General features: G+C 39.0%; 1 protein-coding gene across 2 annotated transcripts in view; it reads left to right on the plus strand.

Moving 5' to 3' along the window:
* spag16 (sperm associated antigen 16) overlaps positions 1-17690 on the plus strand; it is a 773550-nt gene that overhangs the window by 13775 nt on the left and 742085 nt on the right. For both annotated transcript variants that reach the window (XM_073046458.1, XM_073046459.1), the window contains exons 2-3: positions 2778-2824; positions 14019-14117. In XM_073046458.1, the coding sequence (XP_072902559.1) occupies positions 2778-2824; positions 14019-14117 (146 nt within the window). The remainder of the gene's footprint in view (positions 1-2777; positions 2825-14018; positions 14118-17690) is intronic.

A 17690-nucleotide genomic window follows, 5' to 3' on the forward strand; every position in this document is an offset into this window, starting at 1 on the left:
TTTAACATTGAGGGAGAGGTCGTTATCCTGGCACCACTGTGTCAGGGTGTCAACCTCTCCTCTCTAGGGCTGTCTTATTACCGCTAGAAATAAGGCCAATCAAAATTGTGTCATCTGTGAATATGATCAGCAGATTGGAGCTGTGTGTGGCAGTACAGTTATGGGTGTAAGAGGAGTGGAGAAAGGGACTCAGAACACAACCCTGGGGGTCACATGTGTTGAGGGTCAGAGGGGCAGAGGTGAGGGTGCCCATTCTTACCATCTGTCAGATATCTGATAGGAAGTCTAGGATCCAGCTTCCTGTCAAGTCTGGAGGGAATTATTTTGTTGAATGCTAAACTGGAGTCCAGGAACAGTTTCCTAACTTATGCATCCCTCTTCTCCAGGTGAGTGAGGATGGTGTGTAGTTCAGTGGCTATGGTGTCATTGGTAGACCGGTTCTGTTGGTAGTCGAATTGTAGGGGGTCCAGTGGGGTGGTAGCATTCTGCAGATGTAGTCTTTAACCAACCTTTCAAAGCATTTGCTTATAATTGAGGTGAGTGTAACAGGGTGCCAGTCATTCAGGCATGCTACCTTGGCTGTCTTAGGTACAGGGACAATGATGAATTTGAAGCAGGAGGGCACTATACACTGGGAGAGGGAGAGATTAAAAATGTCTGTAAACAAACCAGCCAGCTGTTCAGCACACACTTTGAGAATGCACCCTGGGATGTTGTCTGGCCCTGCTGCCTTGCAGCTGTTGACATGTTGGAATGTTCTACGTACCTCAGCCTTGCAGATGAGCAACATGCAGGTCTTGTTGGCAGCTCTCCTAGGGGTTCAGTCCTAACAACCTCGAATCAAGTGTAAGAAAAACTTTTAGCTCATCCAGGAGCAAAGTGGCAATCTTAGCTGTACTGTTGTGTTTCCTCTTGAAGTCCACAATGATGTGCAGTCCTTGAAGTGCTTTCAGATGTATGCATTATCACTGTCCAGATGCCTCTTAATGTTTGAATGTCCCAGAGCACTTCACAGGTGAGCAACTGGTCAAAATGCTTTCCTTTGATCAACATTTTTACTTATTTTTGCTTTGAGAGGAATGCTGCAGTTATAAAGAGAGATTAGATAAACTGGCTTTATTCCCAGCTGAAAAATAGAAGGCTGAGGGATGAACTTCATCAAGGTTTGCAAAATTGAAGGGAATAAATGAATAGAACATGATTCTGGGAAAACTAGAAACAGAAGAACCTAAAGAAAGGCTAAGGATCAAGAAGAACTGGTTGAACTGAATGATCCTGTTAACAATTTTAATTCATATGCAACATACTGTATATGGCATCTTTGGAATAAAGAAGGAAAACTCTTGATTGTTATTTGGCGACCAACTAATCCTGCATGGAGTTAAGTAACAAGGCAAATACTATCAGGCTTTGTTATGAAGCATATTGAGAAGGTAAACTTAAAACCAAAAATGAATAGGATTTTACATTGCTCAAAGCTAATTCACTTTATATAAGCTGACCTTATTTTAACGAAGATACAACATTGAAAGACAAGCAACCTGCTCTGAGGATGCAGGTAAGTCATATAAATTTGCTCCCACATGGCTGTCATCTGTGAAAAAGGACTCCCACCATCGAGGCCATGCCCTCTTCTTCTATTACGGTCAAGAAGGAGGTAGAGTGTAGGAGCTTGAAGATGTACACTCAATGTGTTAACAACAGTTTCTTCCCTTCCACCATTGGATTTCTGAATGGTTCATGAATGGTACTTCACTATTTTGCTCTCTTACATTTTTCTGCATTATTATAATTCATAATAACGTTTTTATGTTTGCACTGTACTGCTGCCACAAAATAACACTTTCACGACGTATGTCAGTTATAATAAACCTGATACTGAATTTTAAATCTTACACTGACTGCTTCAGCTTTCAAGACCTTATTGGGATTGTGCTTAGATGTGACAGATATTCAAGAGAGTGGGTTCCAAGGGGTAAAAAGGCCTCGGGAGATATAATTTGTGTCCTGCTGCATGACACAGTGACAATTCACTGCTGTCACAGGCTTTAGAATTGTGTAAATTTAAGGTAAATTTAATAGGGGAATTAAAAACATTAATTTTCTCTTAGAAAATAAAAACAATTTGAAATGCTAGCACTTTGCATCTAAACTTCTGTGATTGCCACTACTCTGCAGCTGTCTTAATGCTGAGTTCAGCTGCAGAATAGGAGGCCAGTTGCATTGCCATTTGACCTCCAGCTCCTTTTGGACTTTGGATGAACATTCACAGAAGTTGAAGGTGATCTGTGTTACTAGCAGTTGACAGCTGGTGGTTCCCTATTGAGCTGCTAGCTGCTAATCAGCTCGATTTGGCCCATTATGTTTCCTTTATGCTTGCTGCCTGTAGCAATAGCAAGTAACAAATGCTACAACAAATCTCTCATCCATCTTACCAAAAGTTATTGGTTCTGTGTAGTGATGTATTTTATTCATGCTAACTACTATAATATCTTGGGGAATAAGCAGCTCTTGTAGGTAAAGTGAGTAAGTCTTTTATAACACTGTTGATACCATCAGCACACTTAATCATCTATTATGTTGAAGTTAATTTTCCTTTTAATTAGGTTTGAACTTTTTACGATGTCCAATCGTAATAAGCAAGGTAATAGAATAGATCTGTTACAGTTGCCAAAGATGCTTCTCTGGATTTTAAACATTCAGTTAACTTTTCAGAAGATTTTTATGTCCTGTTGAAATAATATTGCATATATTGCTTAACTTCACCCATACTTTAGAGGTGACTGTTACAGAAGAACCTGAAGATGGTTACCATTATGAAGAGGTATTGTACATTTTTTGGAAGATAAATCAAATCTGCTTCAATATAAACTTGTTTAATTTTGAGTATTAAGGACACACCACAATGTCCATAAATGCATACTTCTGAGTTTTTAAATGACTATGATATTCAAAGTTTAGAAGTTTAAAAGATTTAAATAAAGAAACTATATGGATATAAATTTTAATTAAGTGTATCAATTTTTTGTAAATAAAGAACAATCAAACAAGAAAAACTCAAATTCTCCTTTTTATGAAGTTCAACAATCTGATTCAAATGAACAATGTTGTTGGCCCAAAGCTGAGGAATTCAGAGTGTTGCTGTCCTCGTAGCTCAGAAAAGCAAGAACTGCCACTCTGTTTAATGCTAAGTTCAGCAGTGGAGTGTCAGTTCATGCATCCCTGTGCCTGACTGAATTCCATTTGCAGTGCACAGACTTGGAAGCTGAAAATGCGCTGAATAGCAAAGGGAGTAAAGGTGGCAGTCCCCAAGGGAAATACCAACCGCATCAAATCTTATACAGCAATCTTCTTAAGTGTGCCTCTACTGTTAAGATAAAAAATATTGATAGTTTTGTGCTCCTTTATGTTGATCCTTAGATTTAATCTGCTTCTAAATATGCTGTCTCTGCTTCTTCATCATTTCTGTACTTAATATTCTTCATCTGCAGGTGACTTTCATATGAAGACAATTATTCATTTAGAATTTCTGTATAAATCTTCAGCTTTCATGCATGGGTTTCTAATCTTGATTTCTAATGGAATGAATATGTACCTTTTTTACCTTCCTTCCCTTTATATATTTTTAAAACGTATTAGGATTTTTGAGAACCTTTCACAGGAGAAAATCCGCAGATGTTGGAAATCCAAGCAACACACACACAGTTCTAGAGGAACTCAGCAGGCCAGGCAGCATCTATGGAAAAGAGTAAACATTCGAAGTTTTGGGCTGAGACTCTCCATATGGACTGGAGAAAAAAAGATGAGAAGTCAGAGTAAGAAAGTAGAGGGAGGGGACGAAGAATTACAATGTATAAGTGGTTGGTTTCACCTATCACCTTATAGTTTTTCCTCCTCTTCCCCCCCCCCCCTACTTTTTTATCACTTCTCATCAGTGGAAGTTTCTAGGGAGGTGCTCAGTATCAAGAGAGGCAGCTGAGGGATTTCAAGCTTAATTTAAGAAATGAATTACTTATTATAAGCATTTGGTCCTCTGTGCCTTTTAATTCATTACATAGATCACCTCATCTCTTGCTAACCCACCGTTCTCTTAGACTTTGCTCAAAGTGCATTATAGTTGTTGAAAAGGAATGTGACACTTCTGTATTTGGCATATCATGAGAAATCTGGATTGACAAAATCGTGCTATTTCTGGGTCCATGCACTATTACCAGTCACTACTGTAGTACAGTCAACACACACAAAATGCTGGTGGAACACAGCAGGCCAGGCAGCATCTATAGGGAGAAGCACTGTTGACGTTTCGGGCTGAGACCCTTCATCAGGACTAACTGAAAGGAGAGATACTAAGAGATTTGAAAGTAGTGGGGGGAGGGGGAAATGCAAAATGATAGGAGAAAACCGGAGGGGTGAGATGAAGCTAAGAGCTGGAAAGGTGATTGGCGAAAGTGATACAGAGCTGGAGAAGGGAAAGGATTATGGGACGGGAGGCCTCGGGAGAAAGAAAGGGGGAGGGGGGAGCACCAGAGGGAGATGGAGAACAGGCAGGGTGATGGGCAGAGAGAGAGAAAAAAAAACAAACAATTAAATATGTCAGGGATGGGGTAAGAAGGGAAGGAGGGGCATTAACGGAAGTTAAAGAAGTCAATGTTCATGCCATCAGGTTGGAGGCTACCCAGACGGTATATAAGGTGTTGTTCTTCCAACCTGAGTGTGGATTCATCTTGACAGTAGAGGAGGCACTAGATAGACATATCAGAATGGGAATGGGACGTGGAATTAAAATGTGTGGCCACTGGGAGATCCTGCTTTCTCTGGCGGACCGAGCATAGGTGTTCAGCGAAATGGTCTCCCAGTCTGCGTCGGGTCTCACCAATATATAAAAGGCCACACCGGGAGCACCGGATGCAGTATACCGCACCAGCCAACTCACAGGTGAAGTGTCGCCTCACCTGGAAGGACTGTCTGGGGCCCTGAATGGTGGTGAAGGAGGAAGTGTAAGGGCAGGTGTAGCACTTGTTCCGCTTACAAGGATAAGTGCCAGGAGGGAGATCGGTGGGAATGGATGGGGGGGGGACGGGACGAGTGGACAAGGGAGTTGCGTAGGGAGCGATCCCTGCAGAAAGCAGGAAGCAGGGGGAGGGAAAGATGTGCTTGGTAGTGGGATCCCATTGGAGGTAGCGGAAGTTACGGAGAATTATACTGTAGTACAGTGTTTGCTGATATGATTGACATTATTTAATCATACAATGATGCAATTCCTGTGAGTTAGGGTATGGCATTCAATGGGGTAAAGCTCAGAAACTGCCCTTTTAAATGGTCTTGACTGCATTTCTCTTGCCCATGGCCCAACCAAAATATTGCTGCCCTACTTTATGTATTTTCAGGCAGAGAGTCAGGTATTGCCCAAGTTTTGTTGATGGCAGAACTTTCCCCTTTATTGATCGCAGCACTTTAGGTTGGACTTAAACAAAAGACAATTGACTGAGATCATTAATCCATAGTGAAAATGGCAGAAGCAGACCAAACAAAAAAGAAGTTCAGACAGTATAGTGTGGAGTACCTGAAATATGGATTTATGCCTGCTCCAAGCAACCAACAGCCAATGTGTTTATTTTGTGGAAAAGTGTTTTTCAAATAGCCAATAAAACAGTCAGGTTCCTTGAACATTTGAAGAGGATACACTCTAATAAAGCAAACAAAAACTTGGCTTTTTTTCAGTCACTTTGTGAAAACTTTCAGAAATGGAGAGCACTTCAAAACATGTTTGTCAGTACTTCTCAACAAAACTGTGATGGTCTGCATGCTTCATATCACATTTTATTGCTCATTGTTAAATCTGTAAAGCCCCATACAATAAAAGAAGAACTGATTCTGCTGGCAGTAAGGGAAGTTCTGAAGACAGTTTTGCATAAGTCACCAGAGCAAATAATTAAAGTGATTCCACTCAGCGACAACTCTGTTCAAAGATGAATAGATGAAATGTCTGAGAATGTGGAAGACTCATTGTGCAACATACTTAGAACAACAGAATTTACTATGTACTTGGTTGAGCCAACTTTGCTAATCAATGAATCTTTGCTTCTTGGTTATGTTTGCTTCATAAAAGATGAAAGCAAGGTTCAAGAGTTGTTGTTTGCAAGGGGACTAGAAACAGCTATAAAGGGTAATCAATACTTAGGGATGCTGAGCAATTTTTCAAAGAGAATGACATTCTACTCACCAACATTCTTGCTTGTGCAACAGATTGGCGCCATCAATAATAGGATGCCACCATGGGATTATTACCTTCTTGAAAAAGGCTATAGCTGCGTATTTACTATCTGTGTAACTCACAGACAATATCTTGTCACAAAAAATCCTATGTAATTGGCTGCACAAACCATTAAATACTGTTATCACAGTAGTAAATAAAAACAAGTTCCATGTTCTCAAATCCTGATTATTTTAAGAGCTTTTTATTGAAAATGATGAACTGTTTGAACACTTGCTGTTGCACACAGAAATCAGATGGTTCTCAAAAGGAAGCTGCCTGAGATGCTTTTATGTACATTTTGAAACTGAGAGAGATTTCAGGATATTTTCTTGATCCAAATTCCAGATTGGGTAATAAATCAATTCCTGTAAACTTGTAATGAGGAACTAACAGGAAGGGTATAGGAAGATTTCTTTACAAAGTGACTGAGCTGAAGCCAAGGTTCAAAAAAATCATGTCAAAACTTTAGGTTGCAGAAAGAAATCTTTGAATACTATCTTGCACTGTAGAAAAGATCAAGGTGTTCTTTATTGCCTTTCCAACATCATATTTAGTGGCTTATGTGCAGTTGCCCAACTTCTTTCAAAGCAACAAAACAGACTTCAAATTACTGAATGTGGAGATCTGAGACAGCCTGATGTTGAGAAGCTGATATCACTGCACCATACCCATTGATCTCACTGAAAGGTGAAAAATCATTTAATTATATTCAATTATTTCATGTGTGGCACCATATCAAATGCCTTCAGAAATGGCAAATACATCGACTGCTGAACTCCTGTCTTGCCAGTTGCAAGTTTGAAAACCTTTAGCAGATTGGTCAAGCATGATTTCAATTTCATTCAATTGGCCTTTAGTAGAGTCCCACATCTCAGATATTGATTTACCCTCAAACAACTGCCCTGCATTTTCTGAAAAGTACTGTTCTAATTAGTTTCTTCCAACACCACCCCAATTTAGAACGTGCACCCAAGGGCCAGTCTTATCCTTATCTATCTTAAAAATTAAAGAATTATACTCACTGTTCCCCAAACTGTTGAAATTTAAACCAGTCTGACTCCTTCCCCAATAAAAATTCAGCATGGCTCCATTCCTAGTTGGATTATCTACACATTGTTTCAAGACACCCTTCTGTATATCCCAAACACTTTCTTCCCCATCTGAGTCCCTGGCAGCAAGGGAATCCCAGTCAATAATATGGAATTTAAAATCATCCCCACAACAATCCTGTTACCTTTACATCTTTCTGTAATGTGCCTGCATATGTTTGTCTAGCTGCTACTGATTATTGGGAAGCCTGTGGTATTCCACAATCTAATTTCCCTAATTTGTGAGGGGTCTGCATTAATTCTAGCTAATATTTTACTTTATTGCCTGCCCATTAAAGCTATCCTTTCTTCTTCTTCTCTCTCACCAGCCCACTCTCCTGCATTCCACTTTCCTATTCATTGCATTTCTTTAATTAATGCTTAAATGCCCAATCCTCAGCCTTCCTGTTTCATTGGTAGTTACCTTTGAATTGTGTTTTATCTTCAATCTTTTCATGATAATGGTAAATCTGTGAATTATGATGGCCAACTCAAATGCACACTGAAAATGAGCCCAGAAATGCTCCTCATTTCTGGTTAGTAAGATGCTATATATACTATGCCACAGTGATTGTTTTTTTTTAACAGTTTATATAAATGACTTCGATGACAGAAGTGGAAGGATTATTGCTAAATTTGCTAATACATAAAGATAGGACATTAGTTACGAAGAGGACAAAAGTAGCCTACAAATTGATTCACAGCTTTCCATATTCCTTTTGTCAGATCTTTCCTCAATTACTTAACGTATGTAAGACAGTTGACTTGTCAGAAGAAATAAAAGAAAATCAGTGAGTTTGCAAAGCTCAAATATAGATGGATTCTGTTATCTAATGCGGGCTATTTTGTAGATTGAGCAATTCAAAAAGCTCACAGTGTTACTGTTTGTTGGATGAGGAATTTAATCCAAAAAAATAGAGAATGTGCTGCTTACTAGGATAAGAACTGAAATCTAATTGCTAGAAAAAAATATTTCATATTCCACCCTTCCCCCAGCTTCTTCTGACTTCTGATGTTTCTCTTTTTTCATTATTTTGCTCCAGTATTATCACTGTTAACTCCTACCACAACATTCTGTGAAGTTGATCTGAGGCATCAAGTACTGCCCCCTTCTCCTTCCACATAAACTTCATGTACTTGATTTAAAATCAAAAAAATTTTAAGATTATTTAACTTTAAGCTAGCTAAATCACTTAATATTTCTTCCCTTGCAATTGTTCCTCTTTATGGAAGTGATGAGGTTCCTACACCTGTACCATATCTAACATGCTTTATGTATTGCAGCAGACTGCACATGATATCCATTGGGAAAATACAACAACCCTTTGCTCACAGCAAAGGGGACTTCAAGTTCAGAATACAGTTGTAAAATTGATGCAGATTGGCTAGCAAATTTAAATAATCCATGTTTGTATGGATTCTTAATAGTGGGGGCCCATATGTAATACTTCTGAGCAAAATTTATCTCATTATTTCCCATCAACAGTAGGATGGTTAAAAATATTGTGTTAGAAAGTGACATATACTCGGACATAAAAATGTGATTCCTTTCATGATCATGTTTATAATATCATTCTGTGTATGTTTCATTAAATAAAGCTGTCCATCGTACACACAAATACTAGATCCAAATCCAAAATTGTAAGGTTTGCATATTTTAAAAAAACCCTGTGTGTGTGATTATCCTGAAAGAATGTAATGTCAAGGAATTTACTCTAATCAACTGCTAACCAAAGATGTTCACATAAGATTGAATAGTCCTGTGACAAAAGTGTTAACTATTTAATATACTTGAAAAATATAGTTATTTGGATTTTAGTATTTTTGTTATAAAAGTGAAATCTGAAAGTGGAAGGGAAGTATTGTAAAGTGCCTTTAATTCCATGTATTTAACATTTTAGTAGAAGGAAATTTATGGAAATCTATTTGGATTTTCTTTAAAACAAGCATAATCTTCTTGCCTGTTTGCATTCTGGCTGCAGAGCTTTGAAAACTATATGGAGTACTCTGCATCTGCACCTAGTTGTACTGGAGGTGGTGGGTGAACTCTGCATATGTTTGAAATTGCTTGTAAAGAATGTTTTAAAATGCTTATCATTTTCAGGCAGCATCTACGGAGTGGAATGTACTGGCAGGCGATAGGTGAGATCAGATGGTTGGGTAGGAGAGGGGATAAAGTAAGAAGCTGGGAGGGATTGGTGGAGAGATAAAGGGCTGAAGAAGAAGGAGTCTGATAAGAGAGGATGGTAGACCATGGAAGAAAGGGAAGGAGGAGGAGAACTAGATGGAGATGATGGGGAGGTGAGGAGAAGAGAAGAGGTGAGAAAGTATCCAGGGTGGGCAATGCAGTAAGAAAGAAGGGGGAGGGAGAAGAAATTACTGGAAGATTGAGAAATTAATGTTCATACCATCAGGCTGGAGGCTATCCCATCTATGTGGTGTTGCTACTCCACCCTGAGATTGGCAATAGATAGACATGTCAGAATGGGAAGTCGAATTGAAGTCCGTGCCCACTGGGAGATCCTGCCTTTTGTTGATGGACAGTACATAGCTGCTTGACAATCCATGTTAGATCCAACTGATATAGAAGAGGCTGCACTGTATACAACAGATGACCCTGAAAGAATTGCAGGTGAAATGTCACATCACCTGGAAGGACTGTTTAAGGACCCGAATGATAGTGAGGAAAGAAGTGTAGGGACAGGTGTAGCATTTGTTATGCTTGCTGGGATATGTACTAGGAGGGAGATCAGTGGGGAGGAATGAGTGGACAGGGAATCATGTAGTGTGCAATCTCTATGGAAAGTGGAGGGTGGTAGAGAAACCCTATGGAAAATGGATGTGAGGCCAAACTCAATTTGGGGTAGCAATACTTCGTATTCCACTTGGGTAGCCTCCAACCTGATGGCATGAGTCCATGACTTCCTCAGCTGCCATGATAAAGTCAAACTCAGTTTGGAGGAGCAACACCTCACATTTTGTCTGGGTAGCCTCCAACTATATGGCATGCAAATTGATTTCTCTAACTTATGGTTATTTCTCCCCTTCTGTCTTATACCATTCCCCATTCTGGTTACACTTTTCTCATCTCTCTTCTCTCTTCTCTTTTCCTCAGCTACCCAGTTAACTGCCTCTGGTTACCCTCCTCCTTCCCTTTTCTTCCATGGTCCCCTGCCTTCTCTTATTAGATTCCTTGATCTTCATCCCTTTACCTCTTCACCTGTCCTTCCCTCCCAGCTTCTTACTTCATGTCCCCTCCCCCACAACTGGTCTCACCTGTCAACTGCCAGCTTGAATTCTTTCCCTTTGCCCCCCCCCCCCCATCTCCTTACTCTGGCTTTCCTGTCCTGATGAAGGGTCTCAGTGCAAACATCGAAACATGTGTGTTCTGGATTTCAGTTCAGCATTCAATACTATTGTCCCACAGACCTTGGTTAACAGACTCCAACTCCTTGGTCTAAATACACTATAGTGCAACTGTGTGTGGGACTTCCTAACGAATAGCCCTCAGACCTGCTCCTCCCTCCCCATCATCCTCTACACATGCCCTCCAGGGCTGTGTGCTGAGCCCATTGCTCCATTGCTGTACTCTCTACTCAGATATGACTGCATGGCCAAACACCCAAGAAATCACATTGTCAAGTTCGCTGATGACACGACAGTGGTGGGTGTTATCACCAACAATGATGAGAAGGCCTACAGAGAGGAGGTGGAAGTGTTCGAGGCTTGGTACCGGGCAAATATCCTCTTCGTTAATGTTAACAAGACAAAGGAGATAGTTGGGGATTTCAGGAGAACTTGCACCACTCACATGCTCCTTTTCATCGGTGGCACAGCAGTGGAAACTGCAAGCAGTTTCAAACTCTTGGGAGTGCACATCACACACAACCTTTCATGGTTCCAGAACACATCCTACATGGACAAGAAAGCTCACCAACACTTCTATTTTGTGAGGAGGGTAAAGACAGCTGGTCTTTGAAACATCTATACTCTCATCATTCTACAGATGTGCAATTCAGAGCATCCTAACAAGTTGCATCACTGCTTGGCAAGGAAACTGCACTGTGGCAGACAGGAAGGCTCTACAACGAGTAATCAAAACAGCCCAATGCATCACTGGCACCAGCCTACCCACCATCAATGACATAAATACGGAAAGATTGCACAAAAAGGGCCAGTAACATCATAAAGAATCCTACACACCCTGCTCATGGACTGTTTGTCTTATATCCATCAGGGAGGAGACTACATAGTATTCACGCCAGGACCATCAAACTCAAAAACTGTATTGCCAAGTAGTAAGACTAATCAACAACTCCACCCACCAACTCCACCATTACTTTATTATTCTCAGTCAGGCACCTTATGTATAGCCTAACACCTCTTTATGGACAAACAATCAACCAATGTACAGTATATAAGCTATCTTACATAATTTATATTTATTGTGTTTTATTATTATTAAGCTCTTTATCTCTTGTGCTTTTTTATGCTGCATTGAATCCATAGTAACAATTATTTTGTTCTCCTTACACTTGTATACAGGAAATGACATTAAACAATCTGAAATGCTGCCTGATTTGCTGAGTTCTTCCTTCATTTTGTGTGTATTCTAGATTTTCAGCAATTATAGAATCTCTTGTATTAAAGAAGGTGGACCAACATGTAGGCAAAAGTATTTGACTAATCTTAAAGTGCTGTGAGTTAAATCAGAGTCATATGCACACCATTTAAGAATTGCAATATCTCCCTCTAGATTATATTCTTTTATAGTGGTTTTCCATATTTTAAGAGTCAATTTCACCCATGGGTTATCAATAGTATTTATGTACCTTTGCAGGTTGTTATCAGCCAAAATTGCTTGAATGGGGATGCGAAGTACCCATTCCTCAATGTTTTTCCATTGAGTGTCATATGATGGGTTGCACCAGCATATCACAGCTCTCAACTGTACTGCAAAATAATAATCTCTAAGAGAAGGCAAGCCCCATCCCCCCTTTTCCTTTGCTAATTGCAAAGTTTTGAGATGAACTCTAAGCCTTTTACCCTGCCAAATATACCTTGATAGCATTTTGTTCCATTCATTGAATTGATTTTGATTAATCTATATTGGTAGGGTCTGAAAGAGATATAACAGTCTGGGCAGTATATTCATTTAAATAGACTCAATCCTTGAACTGAAACTGAAAAAAAGGAATCAGGCTCCATCTTGCCACATCTTCCTTAATTGTTTTATATAAAGGCTGATAATTACATTCTGATAATTTTGCCAAATCTTTTGGCATAATGATGCCCAAATATTTGAAAGACTCTGTGTGCCGTGCCCAGGGGTATCAACTTTCAACTTCTCTTGGTGGTCTATAGTAATATGAAAGTAATTGGGTTTTATCTATGTTGATCTTGTATCCTGATAATTGACCATATTGTTCAAAGGATTGCATCAATTTAGGTTGCTAGATTTAAGGACTGGACAGCTAAAGGAATAACAGTTCTTTGCAACATAATGAAAGAAGAAACACTTCAGTTTTGAAATGCTTAAAGAGAAACACTTATTATAAAAACAAGATTTTTATCGGTATTTACAGATGCGACAATATGTTAATAAGATGCTTAAAAATGTAACCAAGGCAAATACATGCTTGATAGAGCTCTTTAGAAAAGCGTATAATTCAGATAATGGTAGTAGAATCATTTCAAGCATGTATAAGGGGTTGTCAAATCTTAAAACACATTCGACTTCATACATTAAAACAAAATGGGAGAAGGAAGGAGGGATAATTATATCTGAGGAACAATGGACAACAATATGGAGATATCAATGGAAGTGTACCAATTCACAGAAATGGAGGGAGTTTGGATGGAAAAACTTGATAAGATATTTTATTGCACCCTCTCAGAAATCCCATTATGATGGTAACCTCCCTGTTTGCTGCAGAAATTGTGGAAATCAAAATGCAAATCATTATCATATTTTTTGGGACTGCCCTGTTATCAAAAACTATTGGAGGGGGATACATAATGCCCTACAAGACATCTTTAAATGTGAAATACCCTTGGAGAGTAAGACCATATATTTTGGATATATACCTCAAGAATGATTGAAAAGAGATAAATATTTAATGAATATACTGTTGGTAGCTGGTAAAAAGACTCTTACTAGGAAATGGTTATCACAGGAGAGCCCAACTTTAAATACATGGATGGAAATTACAATGGACATTTACAAAATGGAGAAGATAACAGCATCTGTTAATCATAAGCTGGAACAATTTGATTCATACTGGGAAAAATGGTTTAACTACATAATGCCTCATAGGCCTGATTTTATTCTCACAAATCAATGAATCTGTTGTAAAAAAAAAAGATCACTCCCTACTTGTACATAGTTCTTTCCTTTTGCTTGTTTTTTCTTTCCATTCTTTTCTATAAGTGTATACCCCAGAAAATACTTTGTGGAGATTTTGTGATATATATGTACAATGTCTGAAATACATCTTATGGAAGTGTTTGTTAGATGAACTTCAATTAAAAAAAAATTACAAAAAAAAATGCTGTGAGTTTGGGATTCGTAAGGCATTACTTGTAAGTAGTTGAAACTGTGCTGCAATAAATCATTATAATAAATAATGCGATTTTTCATTTACATTGTTCTGTTTTTATTATGTTTTGTTCAGATTGCTCCTGATGATGACTTGAGTATCTCAGAAGGAGATGAAAATTTGGAGAATATTATGAAAATAATAGAGGAACAGAATGAGGATTTAAAAGCAGCAGTAAGATGTTTTTATTTGCATTAACTTAAATTCACAAATACCTGTAGATTGGTATAGATACCAGACTGCAATTCAAGTAATTACTATGTATTTTGATAGTTAAAGGCCTTTATATGGATTTGTATCGATTAAAAGAAACATACATTCTATAAGTAAATATTTTTACTGAAAGTTTAAGGGGTCTGCTTGTACTTCAAGTAAATTGCTGTGGAAAAAGGAGGAACTAGTGTATGTGGAGTACTACAGAACAGAAAACAGGCCCTGTGCCCCATCTTGTATATGCCGAACTGATATTCTGCCTAGTCTCATCCACTTGCTCCCAGACCATACCCCTCCCATCCATGTACTTATCCAAATTTCCCGTAAATGTTGAAAATGAACCTGCATCCAATACTTCCATAGGCAGTTGGTTCTTTACTCGCACTACCCTCTGGGTGAAGAAGTTTCCCATCAGGTTCCCCTTGCATATTAATACTCACAGAACACTGGAGGAACTCAGCAGGACAGGCAGCATCTATTGAAAAGAATAAGCTGTTGACTTTCAGGCCCTTATTCAAGACTGAGAAGGAAGGCAGAAGATACCAAAATAAAGAAGTGTGGGATGGAAAAGAGTCTAGTTAGAAGGTGATAAGTGAGGCCAGGAGAATGGGAAAGGTCAAGGCCTGGAGTAGAAAGGAACTTTATAGGAGAGGAGGGTGGACCATATGAGAAAGGGAATGAAGAAGGGACCCAGGGGGAAGTAATAGCCAGATGAGAAGAAGTAAATGGTCAGAGTGAGGAATAGAGGAAGTGGGGGGGGGGGGGGGAGGAATTTGTTTACCAGAAGGAGAAATTGATATTCATGCCACAGTTTGGAGGGTACCCAGACAGAATATAAGGTGTTGCTCCTTCATCCTGAGGGTGGTCTCATCTTGCTACAGGAGGAGGCATGTAGAAACAGGAATGGGAATTGGAATGAAAATGTTTGGTCACTGGGAAGTGTTACTTGTGGCAGATGGTGCAAAAGTGCTAAATGAAGTGGTCCCCCAATTTACGACGGGTCTGCATTGGGAGCACCAGACACAAAAGATGAACACAGCAGATTTGCAGATGAAGTTTGCTTCACTTGGAAGGGCTGCTTGGGACCATGTGTAGAAGTGAGGGAGACAGTGTATGCACGGGTGCCACACTATGGCTGCTTTCAGGGTTAAGTGCTTAGAGGGAGATTAGTCGGGAGGGGTGGATGGTCAAGGGAATCACAGTGGGAGCGATCCCTGTGGAAAAGGGGGGGAGGGGTGGGGAGATAAAGAGATTGTTTAGTGGTAGGATCCCCTTACATATTTCACATTTCACCCTTAACCCATGACTTCTAGTTCTAGTCTCTCTTAACCTCAGTGGGAAAAAGCCTGCTTGCATTTACCCTTATATACCCCTCATAATCTTAATTATGTCTATCAAATCTCCCCATATATATAATGCATTTTATAGTATGAGGAGATCTAATTTTTTGATACTAAAAGTTTACAACGTTCACAATAGTAAAATATGCAGCAGTCAATTTACAAACAGTAATGTGAAAACACCGATTCATTAAAAAACCAGATCACCTCTTTTGGACATTGGATGAAATATAAATGTTGGCTGGGACAATAATAGACTATGTCTTCTCCTGGAATACTTCCTTGGAACGAGGCAAGAATTCTATTGGTTGAAACTACACTTGCATATTGCTCTTGAAAGAAAAATGCATCTCATTCATTAAGAGTTTACCAGTGTTGTGCAAGCCTTTTAGAAATCATTGAATTAGACCTTTACTGTTGTTGAGTATACATAACAATTCTCCACATATCATAAGACATGACACAGAAGCAGAATTAGGCCATTCAGTCCATCAAGTCTGCCCTGCCTTTCCATCATGACTGATAGATTATCCTCTCAACCTTGTTTTCTGTCTTCATCCCATAACCTTTGATGCTCTGCTTAATTAGGATCTGATCAACCTTCATCTTAAATATACCCAATTACTTGGCCTACACAAGCTGTCTGTGGCAATGAATACCACCCTCTGCCTAAAAAAAAATTCCTCATCTCTGTTCTAAGTGGATTTCCCTCTATTCTGAGGCTGTGCTGTCTTGTCCTAGACTCTCCCCACTATAGGAATCATCATCTCCACATCCATTGTATCTAGGCCTTTCATTATTCAATAGGCTTCAATAAGATCCCCCTCATTCTTCTGAACTCCAACGAGTACAGGCCCAGAGCCAATAAATGCTCTTCATATATTAACCCTTTATTTCCTGGGATAATCCTCTGGAACCTCTCTAATGGCAGCACATCTTTTCTTATATAAGGGGCCCAAAACTGCTCACAGTTCTCCAAGTATGGTCCTTGAATCCTTATCCTTAATAATAGACTTCATCATCTTTCCAACTCTATAGCTCTTTGACTGAAAGACCAATTTTCTTGCATAGGAAACTACATTCCAATTAGCAGTAGTTTCATTTTGCAGGGTTAATAAATTTTTTATTATAGATTGGTGATAATTGCCCTGGAATTTTAACTGGTTCAAAGCTCAGATTTTTACAAAAACATTTCAATTTCATCTAGCATAGAAATTAGTTGCCTTTTTAATGATAGCTCCTGTATCAGACTTACAGCATGTAACTATTATGTCAATGATGTTAGTGATCTATGCATTATACTCCTCATACATAAGAATATAGAGCTCTGGACGATTGATTTCTTAATGGTGTTGAAATCCAATAAGTGGTGATCCTCTTTTACTGTAGTTTCTTCACATGTTTTCAGTGAAAGTTATTTCTCAGGGTTATAAGGAGTAATTCTTGAATACTTTAATACAGACAAACTTACTTTGTGTCAGTTTTTACTTTCTAGCAGTTTGCCAGAAAGTTGAGAGTATCAAGAAATAGACGTGAGTATAGTTGCTATTGTTAAGCAGAAGATGCTTGGAAAGTTGTAAGGTCTGAAGGTAGATAAATCATCTGGATTAGATGGACGACACCCCATCAGGTAGCTGAAAAGATTGTGGAGGCATTAGTAATGATCTTTCAAGAATCACTAGATTCTGGAAAGTTTCCAGAGGACTGGAAAATTGTAAATGTCACACCATTTTTTAAGAAGAAGAATCAGTGGATGTTGTATACTTTGATTTTCAGAGGCTTTTGACAAAGTGCCGCACATGAAGCCTCTTAATAAGATAAATGTCCAAGATATTACAGGAAAGATATTAACATGGATAGAAGATTAGCTGACTGGCAGGAGGAATAGTGTGGAAATTAAGGCGGCCTTTTTCTGGTTGGCTGCCAGAGGTGTTCCACAGAAATCGGTGTTGGGACCACTTCTTTTCATGTTATATATCAATGATTTGGATGATGGAAATGATGGCTTTTTGACCAAATTTGTGGATGATACAAAAGAAAGATGAAGAGACAGTGCTGAGGAAGTAGGAAGTCTGCACAAGGACTTAGATGGATAAGGAAAATGGCAGAGAAGTGGAACATGGAATATAGTGTGGAGAAGTGTATGGTCAATCACTTTGGTGGAAGGGATAAAGGTATAAGCTATCTTCTAACT

This window comes from Hemitrygon akajei, chromosome 5 (assembly GCF_048418815.1).
Source record: "Hemitrygon akajei chromosome 5, sHemAka1.3, whole genome shotgun sequence".
NCBI lineage: Eukaryota > Metazoa > Chordata > Chondrichthyes > Myliobatiformes > Dasyatidae > Hemitrygon > Hemitrygon akajei.